General features: G+C 37.6%; 2 protein-coding genes across 4 annotated transcripts in view; one reads left to right on the plus strand and one right to left on the minus strand.

Moving 5' to 3' along the window:
- LOC145500585 (sphingosine-1-phosphate lyase 1-like) overlaps positions 1-21,318 on the minus strand; it is a 23,253-nt gene continuing 1,935 nt past the window's right edge. The window contains exons 1-22 of one of the 2 annotated variants that reach the window (XM_081480105.1): positions 17,113-17,197; positions 16,844-16,918; positions 15,013-15,106; positions 13,852-13,919; positions 13,458-13,541; positions 12,956-12,979; positions 12,572-12,611; positions 12,222-12,301; positions 11,284-11,338; positions 10,589-10,662; positions 9,858-9,946; positions 9,127-9,163; positions 8,584-8,655; positions 8,258-8,293; positions 7,988-8,130; positions 7,290-7,356; positions 6,539-6,604; positions 5,111-5,228; positions 4,340-4,394; positions 3,485-3,631; positions 2,711-2,831; positions 1-1,961 (exon numbers count right to left, since the gene is read on the minus strand). In XM_081480105.1, the coding sequence (XP_081336231.1) occupies positions 1,830-1,961; positions 2,711-2,831; positions 3,485-3,631; positions 4,340-4,394; positions 5,111-5,228; positions 6,539-6,604; positions 7,290-7,356; positions 7,988-8,130; positions 8,258-8,293; positions 8,584-8,655; positions 9,127-9,163; positions 9,858-9,946; positions 10,589-10,662; positions 11,284-11,338; positions 12,222-12,301; positions 12,572-12,611; positions 12,956-12,979; positions 13,458-13,541; positions 13,852-13,919; positions 15,013-15,106; positions 16,844-16,918; positions 17,113-17,196 (1,761 nt within the window). In that variant the 5' untranslated portion in view covers position 17,197 and the 3' untranslated portion in view covers positions 1-1,829. Of the gene's footprint in view, positions 1,962-2,710; positions 2,832-3,484; positions 3,632-4,339; positions 4,395-5,110; positions 5,229-6,538; positions 6,605-7,289; positions 7,357-7,987; positions 8,131-8,257; positions 8,294-8,583; positions 8,656-9,126; positions 9,164-9,857; positions 9,947-10,588; positions 10,663-11,283; positions 11,339-12,221; positions 12,302-12,571; positions 12,612-12,955; positions 12,980-13,457; positions 13,542-13,851; positions 13,920-15,012; positions 15,107-16,843; positions 16,919-17,112; positions 17,198-21,318 lie in introns of those variants that run through there. The other variant, XM_081480106.1, reaches the window with a different exon arrangement.
- Positions 17,792-21,318, plus strand: part of LOC145500583 (PH and SEC7 domain-containing protein 1-like) — a 22,344-nt gene continuing 18,817 nt past the window's right edge. For both annotated transcript variants that reach the window (XM_081480101.1, XM_081480102.1), the window contains exons 1-3: positions 17,792-17,943; positions 19,923-19,989; positions 20,169-20,222. In XM_081480101.1, coding sequence (XP_081336227.1) covers positions 17,803-17,943; positions 19,923-19,989; positions 20,169-20,222 — 262 coding nt within the window. In that variant the 5' untranslated portion in view covers positions 17,792-17,802. The remainder of the gene's footprint in view (positions 17,944-19,922; positions 19,990-20,168; positions 20,223-21,318) is intronic.

The raw sequence follows: 21,318 nt of genomic DNA on the forward strand, positions 1-21,318 counted from the left end.
ATCCTGGATAATTTGTTTATTCATAAAGTAAAATTAAGTTACCAATATACAATGAAAAGAAAGCCAAACGTACAAAAAAAAAGATTATTACTTTCCCGATACCTTGATCTAATGGAAAAACTACCCAGCACGTAAAACGGATTTGGCAATTTACCAGACTGTTGGACAGCGGTTTATCCACAAGACCAAGTTAAGTGCTGTTTGAAGAGCCAACACACAACCAGCGTATATGAGCTTGGCTGATCGCTGGGAAATCTCGTTGGTAGCGCGATCTCTTTAAATAATCAGGCGTTGCATTAACTAGAAATCAAACTGTATCTATTTATTTATTTTTTTTATAGAGGAAAAGCTTAATCTATTAGCGGCTCAAACAAGATCTGTTAAGCCTGCTACAGTTCAAAGCCTTCCTCTCTGTCAAGCAAAACGTCGCCAGTTAACAAAAAAAGCGGGCACCAGTGGTCATCAAAACGTTATTAGATTTTGAACCCTTGAAGAAAACTCTGGAACAAGCATTCGTTAAGATCGGCAAACACTAGCGGACAAAATGCAGGGACGTGTTAAAGCGAAGACTAGTCCCTTCGTGGGTACTTATGGAACGCATGTTGCTGGGACAGCACGCAAGCTGGTGCACACGAAGCGGATTGAGGCACAAAAATGTGTCGTAGTGGACACAGTTTGCAAGGTAAGTTTACACGATGCGACACTGAAAATTGAGGTCATTTTGTCCCTGCTTCAAGAGGCACGAATTCAGACCAGCTGAATTTCATGCAAGAAGTTGCGAGGACAAAAGTTTGTCCCCGCAACAAAACGTTTTCGCAAAAACAGGCATGTCACGCTAGGAAAACTGTTGCTGCAATTCGTCAATCGCTTCATGTCCCTGCAACATGCTCCCTAGTCTGTGTCGACCTCAACTTATACTTTCAAGTACAAGTTAATGTGCCGAAAACAGGATAATACCATAGATATCAATTGGTGATTGTGAAATGTTTGTCTGGAAATTTTTGTTGTTCTTATGTCTAGAAGATTCGTATCTAACCAATCAGCGTACTTTAACTAAGGTGTGCCTCGAAGATAAGAAACAATTGTTTGTGATTGAATTAGCTTTTGAGTCGAAGGAATCTGTCAGTCAGTCGAGTCAAAGAGTTGTGAAATCTAGCGAGAATCGAAGAGGAGAAGAATAAAATCTTCTGAAGACGAGACAGTGTGGGCTATCCTTTTCTAATTCCCCACAGACCAATGCGTGACTCTATCATAATGAGTGACACCATGTAACGTAAACACGTATGTGTGTGACTCAATCTGTGTAACAGAGCCACAATCAGACAATGATATGCATTTGTCAGATATATCGCTACACTCTACACGCAATACTAATTAATAACTAACAACTAAACGCTAATTACTCTGACTCTAGCTGACCATAAGCATCACATTGATCCCCGCGGAAGTAGCCTGCGTCGCAGACAGTCTAAACCGCCGGTATAGTGCAACGCAGGCGATGGCGGGGGGGGGGGGGGGGGAAACTCCCATATAAAAAGGACCGGGGTGCTACCCGTGCCTTTTAGGCAATAAAAACGCGGTTAGGGGTTCAGCCTCTAAAGGTCTCAAAATATGACAGGAGATTATGTGTTGCTTTAGAAGCGGTACCTCTTAGGGGTGAAAACCATCTCAAGCCACCCCCACAAAACGAGATCTTGGTAACTTTTAGAGGTTCTTTTCAAAATTTCCGACGAGCTTTCCCGTCCGTTTTATGTGAGAGCTACCCCCGGGATTGACCCCTCCAAAACTAACTGAAACATCAAGACGATTCAGGTGTGACAAACACTGCTTCAGTTCTTAAGCACTCCGTTCTCATGGGCCGGCGCGTTGCCGATTGTGTACATGCAGTCGAGGAATCCACACGCCAGCTCAGAGACTATGGATCGGTCTGGAATACTTTGAGACATACCATAGATAGCAGCCTACAGCGTAAGATAACAAAATGAAGTGAGTCATGGACTGAAGTGTGTGCCAATCTGCAGATTAAGTACTGTTGATGAAGTGGAAGTAGAGTCAATGGTGAAATGACAAATTAAAACACTGGACACAAAGATATCTACAGTGGAGAAAACAGGACATTGCACAGAGCTATCTACAATTGAGTTCAGCACAATCTTACTTGTACTGCTTTCTTGGGTAGAACATTGACAGTGTTTTTCGCATTGATTCAGGTTTGCAAATTAATGACGTCTGACAGATTTGTGTATTTATTCTTCTTCTGACTTTTTTCTTTCCAAGTGTGATTATTCACTTATATTTTTTTCTCTTAGGGATTTCTTTAAGGGATGGCCGTCATTTGTTTTTACAATTCGTGGGCTGGGTAAGGGTGACACGCCCTGTAGGGGACGAAACGTTCTTTTGCGTCTCGCTGCCTTTAACAAATTGTTTAAATAACATTAAATAATACATAAGTAAAATTCTTGCGGTAACTTCATAAAATGCCGGTAAGAAATACGCAGAAGACCGGCATCCCCTCCAGGAGCAATAGTACACTGTACACACTTATGTGCTTCATAGCACAGGATGAAATACAAGAAGTAAAACCACTAGGATAAGCTTGTTGTGTGTTGTAATTTATTGTATATTGCAATTTACTATTTATTTCTTCTTTTATTTTTTTATTTTTCAAAGTGCCAGAACTGGGAAAGAAAAATTGCGGTAAATTCCTCACCATGCCACTTGTTTTGACTGAAGAATCCTTCAAAATCTCAGCAGTACACTCTCGGACATCCTTTACAAAATGATCAGCCACACCTACCTGAGTGTTCAGGTAAGTGACACAAATGTGGATACTACAAAACAATGTAAGTGTCCCATTAGGAAATTGTAACCCTGACAACGTAAACGCAGCTTTAAAAAACACTTCCCTAGACAATAGGCAATAATTTCAGTGTATCATGGCATACAAAGTCGGGAACTCGTGTCAGGGGTTTTGTTAACGTTTTCAGCAAGAGGACAACTGGTTTTCACAGACCGGCAAAACGTTTTGAACTGAACTTCTTTAAAGGAAGAACTTTCCTTTACATAGTCAAATCGTCCTCACAACCGGTCAATTTGCCTGGTCATTAACGAAATCCTTAGAGTGTAAGAAGTTTACTAGTAATTGACTGTCTGGCTTTTTCAGCCTAGATTTTCATTTTGGACGATAAGTGATTCCACACACTGACACATTAACTAGGTGTAAAGACGCTGAACAACTTGAGTTCAATTAAGAGCATTAAGTAGCCCCTGTTTGTGGAAAAAGAAATGGATTAGCGACAATGACTTGAGTAAGCCACGCCCCTGGGCTACTATTAAATACCTTTTGTCCTTACTCATAATTTTGAAATTTCTCTCATTCTCTTACAACTGGTCATCCCATAGCACCATGGACGGCACTCACACTTTGTAAATGCATGCAGCTCAGTAACAAAGCTAGCCTTACTTATATCAATCAGAGACAAACCTTGAAGGAAACTGAAGAGAATTGAGATGCCAGTGTCTTTTGGTAAGAGCATCTGCAAGACGGTAGATATCAAAATCCTTGGATCCAAATGCCACTACACTCACTTCAGGCTTCCCAAGTACATAGATGCCCTTGATTTTTCGCAAGCTGCAGAAGAATGACAACAAAATTCAAAACTGTTTCTTACTATTTGTAAATTATTCACCAAGATAAAAGAAATTGGATAATCATAATCCTAATGGCACTGTTTTCGTGACTGGGCTTATTTAAACTAGCATAGAATCAACCGACATTATTCTTGCTTCTTCATGCTGGATATGACAAACAAACATAACTTTAACCCAAGTACATGCGTAGCTGTACTTAATCAAACATTATCAAAAAAATTCCTCAAAAGTTGGGCGCAGAGGGTTGTTCTTTGGGCAAGCTGAAAGTCATTCTCAATAGTTCACCCCCCCCACCCCGCCCTCCCTTCCCCCTAAAGGAAAAACCTTTCTCGCAAGCATGATATTCATTAAATAATTAAAAATTAAACTAACACAATTATTTAATCTCTGACAGTACTTCTGTAAATTGAATTTCCACAAAATTTTAATAAAACTTCACAACCTCACTTGCCCTAGCTTCAGGTAGGCAAAGGGTGCAACACATTAACCCGAGCTCAAATTTCACCACGCCCGGGGCTGTTGGACACTACATTTTTTGCATGCTGCAAGATCAACGAGTCACCAAGATACATGTACACAGAGTATCTTAGTTATGGTCTGACTGGTTATCATTGGGGTACATATCATGTACGCATTAATTTTAAAAACCTCAGTGCCTTAACAGCCAGATATTTTTTAAGACTCTCACCCTGCCTCAATTTTCATTCTGGTCTGTATGATTTTTCTTGTACTTTCAACATAACCTGGAAACAAAGAGAGACAAAAGTACATGTAATAAAAGTCTTCATTTGGCTCCCTATCAGTCAGAAGTATTATCATTTTTATGCTAATATTCAAACACACGAGACAGTATTTTATAAACGATAATCTTGAGCAGAATTCAAAATATGACATGCAGCACAGCATTTTCAACAATGTTCGAGGAATCTGGAAATGTCCACACTGTATAAAATGCTTTAGAATCTATTGTTTGACATATGCATGTGAAGTCTTTATCAAAACTAAACGAGAGATTAAATAGTAAAAATCCATGTTGAGATTACATATCCATTAGCCATGTTCACTATTACAATTTCTTTTGTTAAATGTGATCAATATTATTGATTTTGAGAAAGTTGGAAATCTGGGAAAGAACCATCTGCCAATCCTGGGGCCCATTTCTCGAAAACTCCAGAAGCTCTCTGGGCCCATTTCTAGTTCATCTGTACCTAAAAATGGAGAAGTGTATACACCTGAAACTTCTTGTTTGAAGGGAACCTCTGTTCATATTAAGAATATGTGAATAAAACAGCTCTGTAATTGTAAGGTTCAAGAATTTGCTATGGCTTTCCGGGCCCAAAACGTTTCTGGGGCTTTTGAGAAATTAGCCCCTGGTACTCTGGACAATGGTCTTCACAGAGAGAGAGAGAGAGAGGGAAAAAAAATTTGTCAAAACTTCACACAAAAAATGCTGCCATACCTGATTCCCCAAAGTACATCATTGCCGCCCATGTTGATGCAATGACTGCACCTGGTCGACTGCCAGGTATCGTGGGACAGGCATAGATTCCTCCTTGCCAATCTGGTGCTACAAAGAACTGACAACAACACAAGTTGCTTAAAAGGAGCTCAGTCACGGTGTTTTGTCTTTTTTTGGCCACGCACAAAATTACCTTTAAATGGGAGGAAACCTGAAAATAATAGTTTACTAAGATGGAAAAACATCAAAGAGATAATAATAAACCATACAGGAAAAAGGATGGTCAAGGATGACGAAGTTTGACACGGATTGCAAACGACGAGTTTGAAATATTTAGGCTAAACTTTTCAAAATGTGCAAACCGTGACTGAGTTCCTTTAATTAATTCGCAGAAATTAATTGCTACATAGAATGGCTGTCAACTGAATGTGGTAAAACCTAAACTAAAAAAAACAAAAGATAATTCCCCGTTTACTTTTGACACCCAATTGAAAACCGCTCTATATGTGTTTATTGAAAGATAGATGATGCATAATTCATAATTTCTCGCTCATTGCTAATTTTCCAAACACTCAAACATAGCCAAGTACTACTGTGAAGGTTCTCTGATAAGCCCTCCTCGGGAGGTAGGGCATGGGAGAGGCTGAATAGAACTGCAATTGTTAATAGTAAAAACATGTCTACTTCTCCATACAAACCATATTTTTTTGGTGATAAGGCGCAGTGTTCTTTCTGAAGAAAATATACCTGTGGTTGTTGAATCAAAATCTTTTCTAACCTTGGGATGCGCCTTATAGCTGAGTATGGTCGTGCCAAAAAAATAAAATTTTTCAAATTTCCCTGATAATTAAAATAATTGTCAAAGGACTCAAGTAATCTAATTACACTAAGTAGAAGACAAACATTGTTGGTCATTGACTTTTTCAAATTTGTGGTTCTGGAAAAGAACACTCATATTAGTCAGCTCTGCTCAGCTACTTGTCATTCTTGATCGCCTTTGCTTTCCATCTCGTACTCATTATCAATTGCTTCTTCCAGATCTTCTGCTTCTTCTCCCTCGTTATCCCAAACTGTTTCATCTTCTGTACCATCAAGAACATTAGTGATACTGCAGCATTTGAAGGCTCTGCTGGGATTTCCTTCCATGCTCAATCAATCCACCGCAAAAACCACCTCTTTGCTGGGCGCCTCCTTCTTTCCATTTTTACTGATTTTGCCATAATTCTCTGTTGATGTCTTTTTGACAACTATGTTAACCTCTTCAACCACAGGCTTGACAATTCATGGACATTGTAATGAGACACTAGCATTCGCAATTAATTAACCTCCCTTAGAAATAAATTGCAGGGAAACAACTCAAGAGAAATTTCTTAGGGAAATGAAATGAATAAACGAATTACTATAACCTTGAGGTTGGTGATGACTTACTTGAAAACGCCTGAGATGCTTGTTGCTGTACATGATGACTGAAGATCCTTTTGGTGAAAAGCCATACTGAAACAATAGAGATTACACTTTTGCTCACCTTCATAATTTACATTTAAGATATCTCTAGATACAGTCGACCCCTGTTAACAAGCTCACAACAAAATTCAAATTCACAAGTTTGCACTTTGATTGACAACTATGTATGGCTGTTTAATGCGCACTGTACATGTAGGTGGCTGCTAAAGAGGGGTTCAGCTGTATCAACAAGTACAGTGTAACAGACTGTACAAGTGTATACATTATTGTTTATGTGTAGGTGCATGTACATGTAAAGGGAAAATTAAAATAAACATCTTTTTTTATCTAAACTATCATGTTGATGAAATTGTATAGTGTGACCTGCACTACAAAGAAAAGCTAACTAACATTACTTTTATAATAGTCAAGTTTGCTTTCCAAAATTCTCATCTTTAATGGTAGCATTGTTAGTTCCACCCAAGTCTTTGCACAATTTTGGCTATCTTCTCTACAGACCCAAGGGGACTTACAAAAGAAATTATCTATTGCAGGAACCCACTTGCTTTAGTTGTCACTTTGTTCTTAACCTAGAAGGTAACTGTGTTTGGCTCGGTGTGATATGACGAAGACCCCATTTATAATCAATCACTACTAGTGTGCAGTTCACAGCAAAATGGCATCTTCATCTTATGCAAAGCCAGCGAGAATAACTTTACATGTACATGTTCCACACCTTGTGAGTATCGCAGGATATGCTGGTAACTCCTTCCACTGTAAAATCAAATGGAGGAAGGTCAAACCTGTAAATAGCAATTTAGGAGAAAAGTAAACAACAGATTCATCTCAGACAGAGTAGTAAATCATACAGTGTATACCATAAATTGCCATACATGTACATGCCAACTGTGGATACACTTAAGTCATGTATATGTTGTAGGTTAAAATGAAAAAAATGAACACACATAGGCCGAAAGTAGAAAAAATTATAATTATAATAAAATAAATAAGTAGTTGTCATAGGACATGTTTAAAACACAAAATGCCAGATGATGAAATTGCACTTTGAGTGGATAAGATTCAATAAGGGACATGGGCGTCTTTAAGGGTTAGCCTTTGTTATATTAGCCTTTAAATTACATCTTGTACATGTAAAACCTCACACTTGATTAGTGCTTAACACTATTGACAACTACACTTACTTCAACCCATCCCTTTTCCTGTAATGTAAGACTATTTTGCTTGTGAATTATTCATTTTTTAAGTTACCTAGCAGGTTTCTGCAAAGGGCCTATCTAGTGGAAGTCTGACACTTCAGTGGGATTTTAATTCATGATCTCTTGTGATGCTCATAAAATAACTTTTGCCAAAAGTTCTGAGTTCCACCTATTACATAGCACCATTCACAGACCTTATACACTGATCATAACTTACCCTGCTTTCTTCATAAAGGGAACCAGAAATCCCCCAAGACAGGCATCAACATGAAGTCCAAGATTGTACTTCCTGGCAAGCTTAGCCATATCCTCAATTGGATCTATGACACCATGAGGAAACTGTGGTGCAGAACCACAAAGCTGAAAACACAAGAGAAGGATTTAGGAGAAACCAGTGAGAGGAATGAAATCCAACTGCTGGGTGCTATGTACCAACAAGCTAAAACACAAAAATAGCATTTTGAAAAACCAACTGTGCTGCACTTACCAGGATGGTGTTCTTTGTAATGGCTCTTCTCATTGCCTGAACAAGACACAAAAAAGAATACAACAAATTGAATTATTAATTTAACTACACTACACACCGTATTACAAGGGTGGGGCTCATTTGCCAGGGCAAGACACTTGGGCAAGACACTTTACCCTCTTAGTGTCTCTCTATCCAGGAGTATAGTAGCTAATGATTAACTGTTGAAACAGTCAAAAATACTACAGAGGGGAGATGGTCGTGGGGGGAGGGGGTGTTAACAGAAGGGTTCAGAATCTCCAAGGATGACTACTGTATTAGTAAATTGATGGTGAAAAGTTTCAAACCTTGATATTACATCTCCTAGTTTCTTCGTCAACAGGAATGTGAACTAACTTCAAATTAAAATAGTGAGCTGCCTAGCAGGAAAATAATTACAAAAATACTTTATTAGAAGTAATAAGAAACAATGAGAAATAAAAATACTTACTAGAAAGTCCCATGTACAATACATTATATGTATACATGTCAATAGGGAAATGGAAAAGAACAAACAAACAAGGAAGTAAAGAAAAAAAAATACAGCAACAACAAAAACAAAAAACAAAGATTAATTAATGGCTTTTTTGGTCAATCATAAAATGGAATTTATGGCTTTTCCTTCAGCTGTTTGTTCACTTTCTTAGTTCTTGGTACGTGAATCAATTCTTCTGACTTATTCATCACCTTACATAACATTATTTTATGTTAATCCAAGGCTTTTGCGATACAGAGACATATGTTTTTTTATATACTAAAGATTGTCCTTATTGTGTATCTTATAGTGTCAGCTGAGAAATGTGCCCATAACAAAAATATACCAGCACTTATTGGACTGCGCCGAAAATTACCTTATCAAAAGCTGCATGTATACTTATTGGTGCCAAACTAAAAAAAGCAGAAAACAGTAACATTTATCATCTAACAGACAAAGGGACAATGGTACATCACTAGAAGGAAAACATGCAGTGCAAGTAGGTGGCTGTCCCATTGCAGTGCCTGTTGGAGAGCATTACCAGAGAGAAAGTAGTGTTTGTTTGGTTTTCACTCCCTCCCTCCCACTTACAATTAGGTAAGTATATCTTCCACACAATGTCTTTTCACAGTGCTGTGTTGACAGGGCCTGAAGATTGGCTGTGTCTGTGCTGCCATGGTGACCTCCTTGCTGCAGAAGAGTGCTTTGCTCTTCTGCTACTTTAGTAGGTGCCTACTCTCCAATGTTTCAATTGACTTAGAGTAGGGTTGTCAGCACTATGCCCAACTCCAACCTAGAGGACCAGGGTGTCTAGTTTTATCTGGTCTCTCACCCTAGATCTGTCCAGCGTGGTTGAGCCTGCCTGAGGCACAAAAGCCCATGCTGGCATAGCTCCAGGAATCCTAGCTACCACACCAACAGCAAGGCACAGACACCATCAACACACAATAGATACAGATCATAATAATTATGATCCGTATCTGCAATTATTGTAGAATTCTTAAGAAAATTCATCTTTGTTCGCCTTATCATTGCTAAAACTCCCAACTACAGATATCAGGTAGTTCAAATCAGAGCACTCTTTAAGTGACATACACAAACACTTACATCTCTGGTTTTTCAATTCCACGTTCATGAGCCCACTCACGATAAGCCTTACAAGCCATTAATATACTCTCTGTACCTCCTGTGGTCATCTAGGAATGTCAAAAAGAAAAGAAGTCTACTACTGACTACTATTAGGTAGCACACAAATGTTGGAAGTGATTGCTCAGAGGCTTTTACATGTCAATTTAAGAGTGCTGTCTCTATGTTTTTTGAGATAAAAAGACAAATTTTCTCGACTAAGCCACAACGTTCAAATGTTGCAAGTGTCTATGCAGTAAGCCGAACAGTTTAAAAACTTTAACCCAGGCCAAATACATGTATGCAATGCTGGCAATCAATTCCAAAAGAAAATATGAAAAATTAGCCTTGAAGTTCATGGTTCACATTCTCCAAAATACAGAGAACTTGGTCATTTCATGGCTGTCTGGCCATGTAGCTCAGTTGATAGAGCAAGGTCGATTTAACCTAGAGGAAGTGGGTTAAAATCCTGCCAAGGTCAAAGATTTTTTCTTTGCCTTACAGTATGTGGTCCCCAATTTCCTTTCGAGAGCAAAAATGCAAAGGCAAATCACAGGGTTATTATTACCTCTGTCAATATAGCGTCTGCTCAATGAACAATAGTTTATAAAGAAACATGTAAAATATAAAACAATTTTCTTTAAAAAAGTCTGCATACACAGGACACCCAACTGGCTAAAAGCCGGCTGTACTGTATATTCCAAAACACATACCGTTCCACAAGCATCCTTCCCTCCTCTGAACATATTAACACACATCTGGACAACTTCTGCCTCCATCTTCCGCACTGTTAAGAATTAAAATCAATAAATGCACTGCCCCTTTGATATCAAATAATTTTATGCCAGAGTTAAGTTAAGACCTTCACCCTCAAGTTCCAAGTTTTATAACATTTTCAAACAGCTTAAATTTCGTCAAAAGTACATTTACTCTGCTGGGAGTTTGTGATGGTTCACACATGTGCAATCTGAATCAAGACTTGATTTACATATTAACATTGATTTCTTTTTGGCCATGTGTTCACGTATCCTGTCAGTTGGACATTGAAATTAAACAAGAACTCTACTGAATAAAAAGAGCTTGGTCTGCCCACTCAGATCTAAAAAAGTTTGTTACTCAGCTACTAAAGCGCATTAAACTACTGTACATTGTACATGAACTAACAAACATCTCTTCATTTTCTGAAGATGTCAAGCTATAGTTTTATTAAGAGAGGCTCTTGAAAAACTTTTCAGTTATTTTTGCTCAGTGAGGTGACATTTTGGTTTCATGCGATCTACCCATGGATACTGTAGAAACAAGTTTAGTCAGAATTCTTAATATTTTCCTCGGCATGCCACAAATTAATTTAAAGAAATCTAAGGACTTAATTTTACATTCCAAAGTTGTGCAAACAAATCAAATTTACCATCAGGGAAGATGTCAACATGAAGAGGATTGGCCCATGTATATTTGGAATACACCTGCAAATTAAAAATCAAACCTCAGCACACACTCAGTCAAACTTACTGCATGTACAAGTACACTGTACTCATTCAAATGCCAAACCCTTCAGTGTTCACAAAGACTAGCTAGTGCCCAAAAAAACAAAGAAGACAATCTCAATCTTTGTTTAGACTGTAGTGTTTGCTAGTGTGATCTATGTATGTATCACCTCCTACCTGGTTCTGCCTGGTTTTCTCGTGGACACGGTTTTAACCTTGTTATGTTTAATTTGAACTACCTGTTTCGGACATTCGAATTGTTGGCCTCACAAGGCTTTGTACTATAAACATTTAAAAGAGATTTTCACATAAGATTAAGTCTGGTTAAAGAGATTTAAATTACTAATTTCAAATTGCTTCTTTGTTTTTTTCTTCTTATTAGGTAGATTTCAGAGCTGATCTATACGAACATGAACTATTTTTAAATTTGATTCATCTTCAGTTTTTCATCACCAACAAATAATTACAATCTGTAGGAGAGCTCTGTTGAACCACATCACCCGATCAAAACTGAATCTTTTAGTTGAAACTGAAATTGTTTGGTAAAGCAATGATTCCTATTTTGGCACGATGTACTCAAGCCAACATACTCACGACAAGGCCAAACAAGCCTGATATGCAACTGTAGCATACCAATAAAGTCTTTACTGCTCCCAAATTCAGCCAAGTGACCATGATATTGTAGCCATATCAGGGTCAGTGACTTGATATCACAGGAAATCAGGACAATAGCCACTGACAGCTTCTGATTGGCTAATTGTGCATTTGGGTAGGGTAAGATAAGGAAATTTGCTTGCCAAGACATGTGTTTGTTTCAAGACAGAGCACTGCATTTGAGTGAAATGACACCTTTCCACCTGACCTTTGTAAGGACTTCAGTAAGTTCCTTTCCTCCATTATAAATTGCTCCGGAAACACGTCCTTCCTGCCAATTCACATCACCTGAGAATAAGGTAGAATTGAAAGCTTTTAGCAAGATCATATAACTGTATCCAAGCAAATTTGTTGTCTGCATGCAGATGTACATGTATTTAAGTAAGAAGGCAAAAAGTGTAGTCCAGTGCAAAAACCCAAATCAACAGACAGTAGTTTATTGCAGGTACTTCCTCATCCTTTATTGGTTTTTAAATTGTGTACACGCACAACGTACCACAAGCATTGTACAGTTAATGTAACATCAACTAATAACAGTGAAATGTAAAATTAACTTACCCAATTTTAAATAATCATCAATTTCCTTCATTAGCTCTTTCTGTAAACGATAAATGAAATATGGTAGGTAAAAATTCACTTCCCGAATGTCTTGAATAAAAGAATTACAAAACAAACTAAAAAATTTACACACTACTTGTACTTTGCAAACACTGTTCATTCCCCACTGTAGAGGCAATCTGGGACAAGTGTGACTCATCTTGCAGTCCCTTGTGGGACCTTTTCTGGGGACAAAATGACTTCTTACTTTTGTTTTGTCCTTAGTAAAGGTCCCACAAACAGCTGCCAGGTAAGTCTCGTCCCAGATTTTTCTAATTTCTAAACTGGTGAATTTTAAATATCATTAATAACAAATCAATGCTTGAAATGCAGCATGGCACAAACCTCTTTCATTCCCTTTGCTGGTAGCTGAAAACAGGATAGAGCAGTATATGTAAGTAAACTTTGGACATGTGGAAACAGAGAAAAATAAAACTACCACAAAATCACCTAGAACATAGCAAAAAAAAAAAAAAACTGAATCAACTCAAAAATTTCACCACCAGGTATATAAGCACATTCTTTAACATAATGATGACCAAGAAACATTAGTACACGCAAGTGTACATCAGTCTCTAGACAGAGAGGTTTAGGTTCAAATTTCACGCTAAAAATTTGGGCAAAATCCTTTATTCTTCCATGTGTTCTAGTGAAAAGTACACAAATCCAAGAATTTCCAGGTGCCACAAAATGATAATTGAACTTTCACCAGATAAAGAACCATCATTGTACGCAGAACTCAATGTTTAGCTGTAACACAAGACTTACTTTAGTAAACAGTGTACATGTAACTGAATCTGTTGATTGTAACATTTACTTTTAGTCACTAATAAGCTGAGTAACTTACTGTCATGTGAAAGGTTTCTCCAGGTCTTACTGGAAAGGCACTCCTTCCCATTTCATCCATTGTTTGCTGCATCTCTCTGGCTATCTGCCAGAAGATCAAAACAAGTGACGGTTCATTATTCTGACTCTGGAAATACTGCACCAAATGTTTATAGAAAACATGTAGTTATCAAGACTTTTTCCTGTTTTGATTCATGTAAATTCATACCCCCTAAAATCATTTCTTCCACCTTGTCATGTGTCAACTGCAAGGGTAGAAAGGCAAGATGTGCCCATGCATGGCAGGAACAAGATGAAACCATGCAGTCCACAACAAGACTAAATATTAAAGTAAAAGTGCAGTGTAAAGTGATTTGTTATAAACACAGATATCAAATCAAATGCAAGGTTCTCACCTTATCCTTTATGTAGGGCATCCTTCTTACCAGTTTAAAAACTCCTTTCTTTACTCTTTCCTTGAGACCTGAATAACATTTAGAAGAACATTTACCATTAAAATGGCTAACGCATCCCAGTTGGAAAAAAATGATGATTTCATTTATTAATAAGTGTTTAATGTTTAATTGAACAATTTAGACAATAAATTAAAACAAGTCAGATAGACATCACTGTCTAATGTACTTTGTACAGTCAGGCAATTTGATACCCTGTTTATATGATGAGTATGGACCACATTTTTGGGATAGTCAAAATGCTGGCATGATTTACTGCGCTTTTCTCTAACATGCGGATTCTAAAATTCAAAGCTCAACTGACAAATGCGTTTTTTGCTACTGTCAATCAAATGTTCGGCAGCTCCTCACAGCTTCCAACTACCGCCGAGCATGCGGTAATCAAATCGTTGAAAACAGTTCACACAATGAAACAGTGTTCGGCAGTAATCAGAAGCTGGGAGGAGCCGCCGAACATTTGATTGACGGGAGTGAAAAACGCATTTGTCAGTTGAGCTTTGAATTTTAGAGTGTGCATGTTATTGAAAGGCGCAGTAAAGGATTACAACTATACTGCACAATAATGCCTTCTACAGGACTGAACAATACTTCAAAACTGGCTTTCTAAGAAAGAAAAACATGAATGAAATATTATAAATTAATAAATTTAAATATGACTTAAATAAACAAAAATTGTTTGACCTGAGGAAGATTTTTATTAAAAAAGGGATTGATTACAAATACAAACATGATCATTTGACCAATGTTTCCAACGTGGTGTCTGGAATATAATTCAGTTTCATTAAAAAAAAAAAAATTAAATATTAATCAAGAGACATGTTTTGATTAAGATTATCCAGAGTGACTTTTAGAACTTTTAAATGCTGTAGGTACCTAACTGAAAGTCACTTGGACATCCTTAATCCAACTTCCTCAACTTACAGTGGAATCCAGATTTTTCGAACCTCCAAGAGAAAAGAACATTGGTTTGAAAAAATCGGGTAGTTTGAAAAACTGGGGTCAAAATTATGGTGTACGTTTGGGTTAGAGAAAGGTTAAAAAAAAAATGAGCGTTTGAGAAATAGGGATTCCACTGTAATTACACGTAATATACAATGTTCATACTTTGTTCACGGAAGAATGCCCATCCAATAACCCAGCGCAGAATTTCTGTTACAAGCCAGACATAAAAACAGTATGTCACTGTATTGACAACAATCTGTAAAAAGAGTAGATTACCAATCAGTTCAAACCTTCCAAAATCACATCCAAAACCCAAGATACAGCAGTAAGGACCACTTGGATGACACAGACTTTGTAATTGATTCATTAACTCTACTTCATGTAGCCTGTAGTACCATAATAAGCCTTGGATTGGCAGATGTACATGTATGAAAGATTATGTTAAAAGAGAGTTTCAACAGACGTTTGGTACCCACGGAGGGTTCAAAGTCTTCTTTCTCTAGCAGCATTATACATTCATGAACATAAAGACATCAGGACATACATATGTACATGCACTTTATTTACACATGGCAGAACCATCAATCATATCACAAGATTGAGATAAAACTAAAACTAAAACACTGATTTACATTCTTGTTGTATGGGAGTACTAAAAAGACATTACGCCATTGACCTCATTTTTAAACTTAATAAAAGATCTGACCAGTGTCTCTGAGATGGAGGGCTATTCCATGAATGTACCCCATTGTAGCAGAAACTATGTTTTAAAAAATCAGTGTGGGGCCTGGGCAGAGCTAACATACACTTAATACTGTATCTGGCCAGTTCTGCACAGTCATCATGTGCAAGTTACTGTTACTGTTGTTATATACATGTATGTTTGAAATTATGAACACCGTGTCAAATTTGGGACAATTTTTTTTTGCCTGCTTGTCCGCAATAGCTAGCAGGGAGGCCTTTGCTGCGCTTGAAAAACCAGAGGAGCTTCCATCAAGGAGGGTTGGGGTAGACAGCCCAGGTGCCCGGCTACCAGCTGATACCAAGCCAGGGCTTCACGGCCTGATCTAACCCCAGTGGGGTGGGGTGGGTCACAGAGAAAGGCATTTTTGTCAGCAAAACCAGTCATTTTCTTTGCAGAACATCCTCTGCAGCCTTAGGGCCGGCAGACAGCCAAGGTGGGTGAGTGGACTGTGTAGTGACAGACTGCCCGTGATTGATTGAGTGAAAAATCCCACAGTGTATTTTCTTGGAAAAGTATCAGGGTGATTGTTGAAATTAGCATGGTTTTCATAAATCCAGACATATATACACTCAATACCAGATGCTAATCAAGACTTAAAGATGTCAATTACGCATAGTTTGTCATGGGGTATGGGGAAGCAAGCACTCTCGTGTTTGACAATTAAATTTTGTGTTGTACTAGTTTCGTGCACAATTGATTTTTAAAAACAATACGTTTTTTCGATTCACTTCACAAGCGACTTTCATTATCACGACAATGTCTTATTATCACATTGTTGGCATGGACACAAAGCAACCAGAGCGTTGGGTAAGAATTATCTGAGTACAAAACGTCTGTGGGCACGAAACGTCCTGAGAGAGATAACGTCCCCAATTTTTTCCCTTAAGTGTCGAAAATAAAACGTGGAGTTATAAAAAACGATGATATAACTGCGTAATCCAATGAAATACCTTCAAAGTAAAATGATAATCATGAATGACCTTTGGCCACGAAGGTGTTATTTACGGGGAGAAAAACACGCCATATAGTGTCTACTCTTGAGAAACAAGCAGGTAACATCATCACAGGGTACATGTGTACCTATGGCAAATAAAACTCTCAAATGCAGTGAAAACCAAGAAGAAATCGAAACATATATGGTCGATTTGGGAATGAAAATCAACAGCGCGGATAAAGCTTAGGAATTTTTCGTCGTTAGCATTAGGAATTATTTAAGCTTATTAAAAATGAAGAAAAACTTTAGCTCACCTCCCAAGCCTCCATTCCTCGACACCATCGATGAATGTGACGTCTAGCTTCAGCTAAGTAATAAACAAACGTCCACTAAAGAAATACAAAAGCATCACGATTTAATTGACACACAGAACTCAAGTTAAGACTTCGAAATTAAAACTTGTTCTCGAACTATAGCCTTTGAGTAAGGGTTAAGCTAAGGTGTTACGCAACGGAGAGCATAAACGATCGTGAAAAGAGTTTCGCAAAACGATAATGCATGGCTACTAAAGAGCTCAGCTTACACATATCTCGTTCCAGTGAAGATACTCTGGTAGATGGGGTTCTACGACGTCCAAAAAGCGCTCCCAATAAGTCTTTTCCAGCATGGTAAAGCCGAACTTTCAAAGGACCTCCCCACCAAGTTGGAGGTTTGCTCTCTTCCTCTCTCTTTTTCCTGTCGTTGTGTGAATGTCACGTGATGACGTATTAACCGGATATACAGGTTTGGGTTATATTTCCTCTTTTATTTCCGGTTTCTGAACCTATTTGATTGTTGCTCCCGCTTCTAAAAACACTTATCATTCCTGCCGAGGAGAAGTTGAATCAAACTTATAATTTGCGTTTTATTTGAATATTTCTTGGGAAACCAAATACGTCAGGGTCGTGACGCACTTCCGGAAATTGAGTATTTGGTTGGCTATGGGTAGGAGGAATTAATTTTGAAACAAGCAGAAACAAAAGACACAGTACAATCAGGCGACGTAAAATCAATAAGGATTAACTAAAGCAGCTACTAGACATTCTTTTGTCGAATTCGCCATTTACCATTTCCGTCTCCGACACTCAACAATCGCAGAATTGTTCGTGAACATTCGTGTGATATTCGTTGATATTCGGTACACCTTCGAAGTACCGGCGGGTGATCTATTATGGCCGAGTAACAAGCTCGAATGAGAAATGAAGCTGCCGATTGTGCATGAAGGAGTCGAGTAATGGCTCATGACAGATATGTAGAGCTTGAAAGGCATCCTCTCGGTGGATTTGGCTTTAGTGTTATCGGTGGAGTTGACACGCATTTGCCGCCTATGGTCTGTGCCTTGGTTCATAATGGCTCCGCACAACTGACTGGAAAGGTGAGTGTGTTCATTTTGATATTTCTGCCCCAGCTTCAGTTTACGTACATTAAATCGAGAATATCAAGACAGTGTAGCACAGATAAAATAATATTCGTAGCTTACACCAGAGCTATGCCTTTTGAGATAAAATTTGCGTACTAGAAAATTCTCACTCGCGCCAAATGTCCGAGTACTAGATTTCAACGTGGCAACTCGTTTCGCCGCGATGTAGAGATTGAGTGTAATTTTGTTTCTACCTAGCGTTTGGTTATTAAGCTTAAGTACATCAGCCTTACCGTTAAGCCAATTTCTTTATTTCTTCGGTGTATTCTCCCACACGGGCTTACTTATAGTTTGTTTTCTATGGACGCTGTTATTTGGTGCTCAAATGATATAGGGGAGCTTGTTTACAAGGACGTTTCGTGTGCAAGATAGAGATTTGCGTTCGTTCCTAACTTTAATAATCACTGCCATGTCGATTCTGCGATTTATTACAGTATTTAATATACGTTGCGATAGTAGCTTAAGATAATCAGTTTTAATTTGGGGAAATTTATGGAAGAATTTATTAAAATGTTGGACTTAAATTTGCTATTAAAATCGCTGCTCAGCAGATCAAAATTCAAAGTTTTTATTTATTTTCGCACGGAAAACATTCCTTAGCTTTCTTAAATATGCTATTTCCATACATGTGAACCTTGTCACATTATGTCACATTTGATATTTCAGTAAATAAATTGGTGTTTAAATATAATATACAGTAAGGAAATTAACGAATGTTTTCTGAGCTGGTTATCGAGGATGGGGGCTTATTGAACAGTATACCTTTCGTGTCTCGAAAATCGAAACTGCCTCAGGCAATTATTGTCCTGCAGTGAGACTTGACGTTCCAGCCGCCCAGTCTGAATGGGTCAACAAAAAATGTAATAATTGCATTGGATCAAGCAAGCAAATTGCTTGCTAGAAATGGTGGGAAGTCGACATGTTTGTATAATTGAATTCGCCGCGAAATGTGTACACATGTGGTGTCCATGCAGGCATTCTACCTCCATATGGCATGGATCAGAACTGTCCTTCGTTCTGTATCTAATTAAATAAGTTTGTTTGCCTTTACAGCTGGAAATTAAACCAGGATCTCTTGTTAAACACGTGCTATTTTTGACAACTTTAGTTGCAGAGTTGACCACCATCTAAAGGCAGAAAATATTTGCTCAAAGGTGATTTGTTTTCTGTCACATTTGGAGAAAATCAATCACTGCATGTAAAACTTGTAGAAAATGTAAATAATGGCTATTATGCAAAGCAAACAGCTGATACTTGTACAGTGATTGTGCTGTGATAATTTTTGAAAACTGATTAGGGAAATTGGAAAATTCTGAGAATGTTCATCATGAAACCACTTCAATTCAAGCTATTCGTCTACTTTTGTACTTTTAACTGACAGAGCTAATAAGAAATATTAAGGCTTCCTATAATAGACATATAATTTCCTTTAATTGTTTGGAAGATTCACTGATGTGATTATTGTTTGTCTCACAGAAATTTTTTTTACATGTTTGTGTGTTATTAGGCATTTAAATCTAATGAACAATTTTCAAATATATTTTTCCAATTGTCTGCGCATGTAAATAACATTATATAATATATCCGGTACATTCTGGGATATTATGTGGAGTACTGTGCCTATTTTAGAGAAATTGAACTGCTTGAAAATCAGCGTGGATGATTTCAATTTGAATTTTTGTAAATTATTTCAATGTTGTCAACATTGTGGAACATTTTTTTGGTCCCTGTTAGAGCAACCATAGGTTTGCATGTTCCAGAGTCAAGAAACGAGTGATTTGAACATTTATTTTTTAATATTGAAAAGGCATAATATATATTGAACCATTTACCAGAGGCAATGTAACATAGAGACATGTACCATTGTACCCTAAATATCTTCCATGTAGAATTTTTTCTGTGTGAATGAAGATTATTGTTATTGCTATTGTCAGGTTTTTGCTGGAGACGTCATTTTGGAGGTTAATGGTCAACCTATCACTCAGTTCACCACAAATCAAGGTGAGGGCCAAATGATTAAGAACTGGGCACCACAAGATTGCAAGAGGAAATCACTATCTGAGCTTAATGGATTTAATTAATTACTGTACCTTAGGAATTATTAATTAAATGTACATCATGTAAAAGTATGTGCAAGAACCTTAGAAGTCATTCCTAACAGAATCTTTTTATTGTTTTAGTTGTAGAAAGTATTCGCAATACACAGGATAACTTAAAACTCCGACTGAGGGATGGTGAGGAAATATGATTTATTTTCATCCTCTAGTTTGATATTATGTATTAAATATTGTTATATTATGTGCCATGAATTCATTCAAGACATGATCATCAATATCAGAATTTCAATGTATTTTTGAGCCAGAAAACAGGAGTGGTATTAATTAAATTGAGGATCCCAAATTCTTTTGCTCGTGGAATTCATAACATTGATATACATGAAAAGAGGCCACATTTTGGTTAATAAGTTAGGCCTTTTTATAATAATAATTTTAAAGGGTCCAAGTCAGCCACACATTTGTTCTTGTTTACATGCGGGAGTTTGGCGATTGTTAATATTATATTTGGAAGATGTGGAAATGAAGGAAATCACTGTGAAACTACTAAAGATGATTAAACATACTTTCAGGAACACGATTTACCGTAAAGCAGTAAGATTTTGCTTCACCGTGGATGCAATATCAATAATTTCAATGGCATTGAAAATGGCAGAAGCTGACTAGGGTCCTTTAACTCCAGAAGGCAAGATTATCAGTTAGACTACTTGCAGCAACCCACTTTGTTGTGTTGTTCCACAAAATATGCATATACTGTACCCCTGACACTACTTTTTTTTTTTATTTACGGGCCCTCCCACCCATGCCTCAGGAAATTCTCATTTTCGTTCTCCTCCCTCTTGGAATTTCTAGTAACCCTCCCTTGGATGGGTAGGGATATTTTCTGGAACCACGCATCAGGGATCCATATTTGCAGTCGTCTGGTCATCTGTGACAACCAAAAAGTCATAGGGATGACCAAAACAATGGAAACTCATTCGTTGGACGAGTTTAGTTTGACTCTACTAGAAAAAAAAATTCTTAAATTTTCTTATGAGTTTCCTGCATTCTGACCACTTGTCATCCATTTGGAACTTGTAGAAAACAGAGAAAGATTTGAAACACTTTCTTTTGCAATAAACTCATCATTTTGGTCTGCCATCCTGGATGACGTGATGAATGAAATCATTGCAGGCTCAATTTTCATTTTGTCAACCGCTGATGCTCTGTGCTGTATCTGCATCCACGAAAAACATGTGGTGCCATGAGGATATGGAATTTAGTCTTGTTAAAATTT

Source organism: Orbicella franksi, chromosome 10, assembly GCF_964199315.1.
Source record: "Orbicella franksi chromosome 10, jaOrbFran1.1, whole genome shotgun sequence".
In the NCBI taxonomy this organism is placed as follows: domain Eukaryota; kingdom Metazoa; phylum Cnidaria; class Anthozoa; order Scleractinia; family Merulinidae; genus Orbicella; species Orbicella franksi.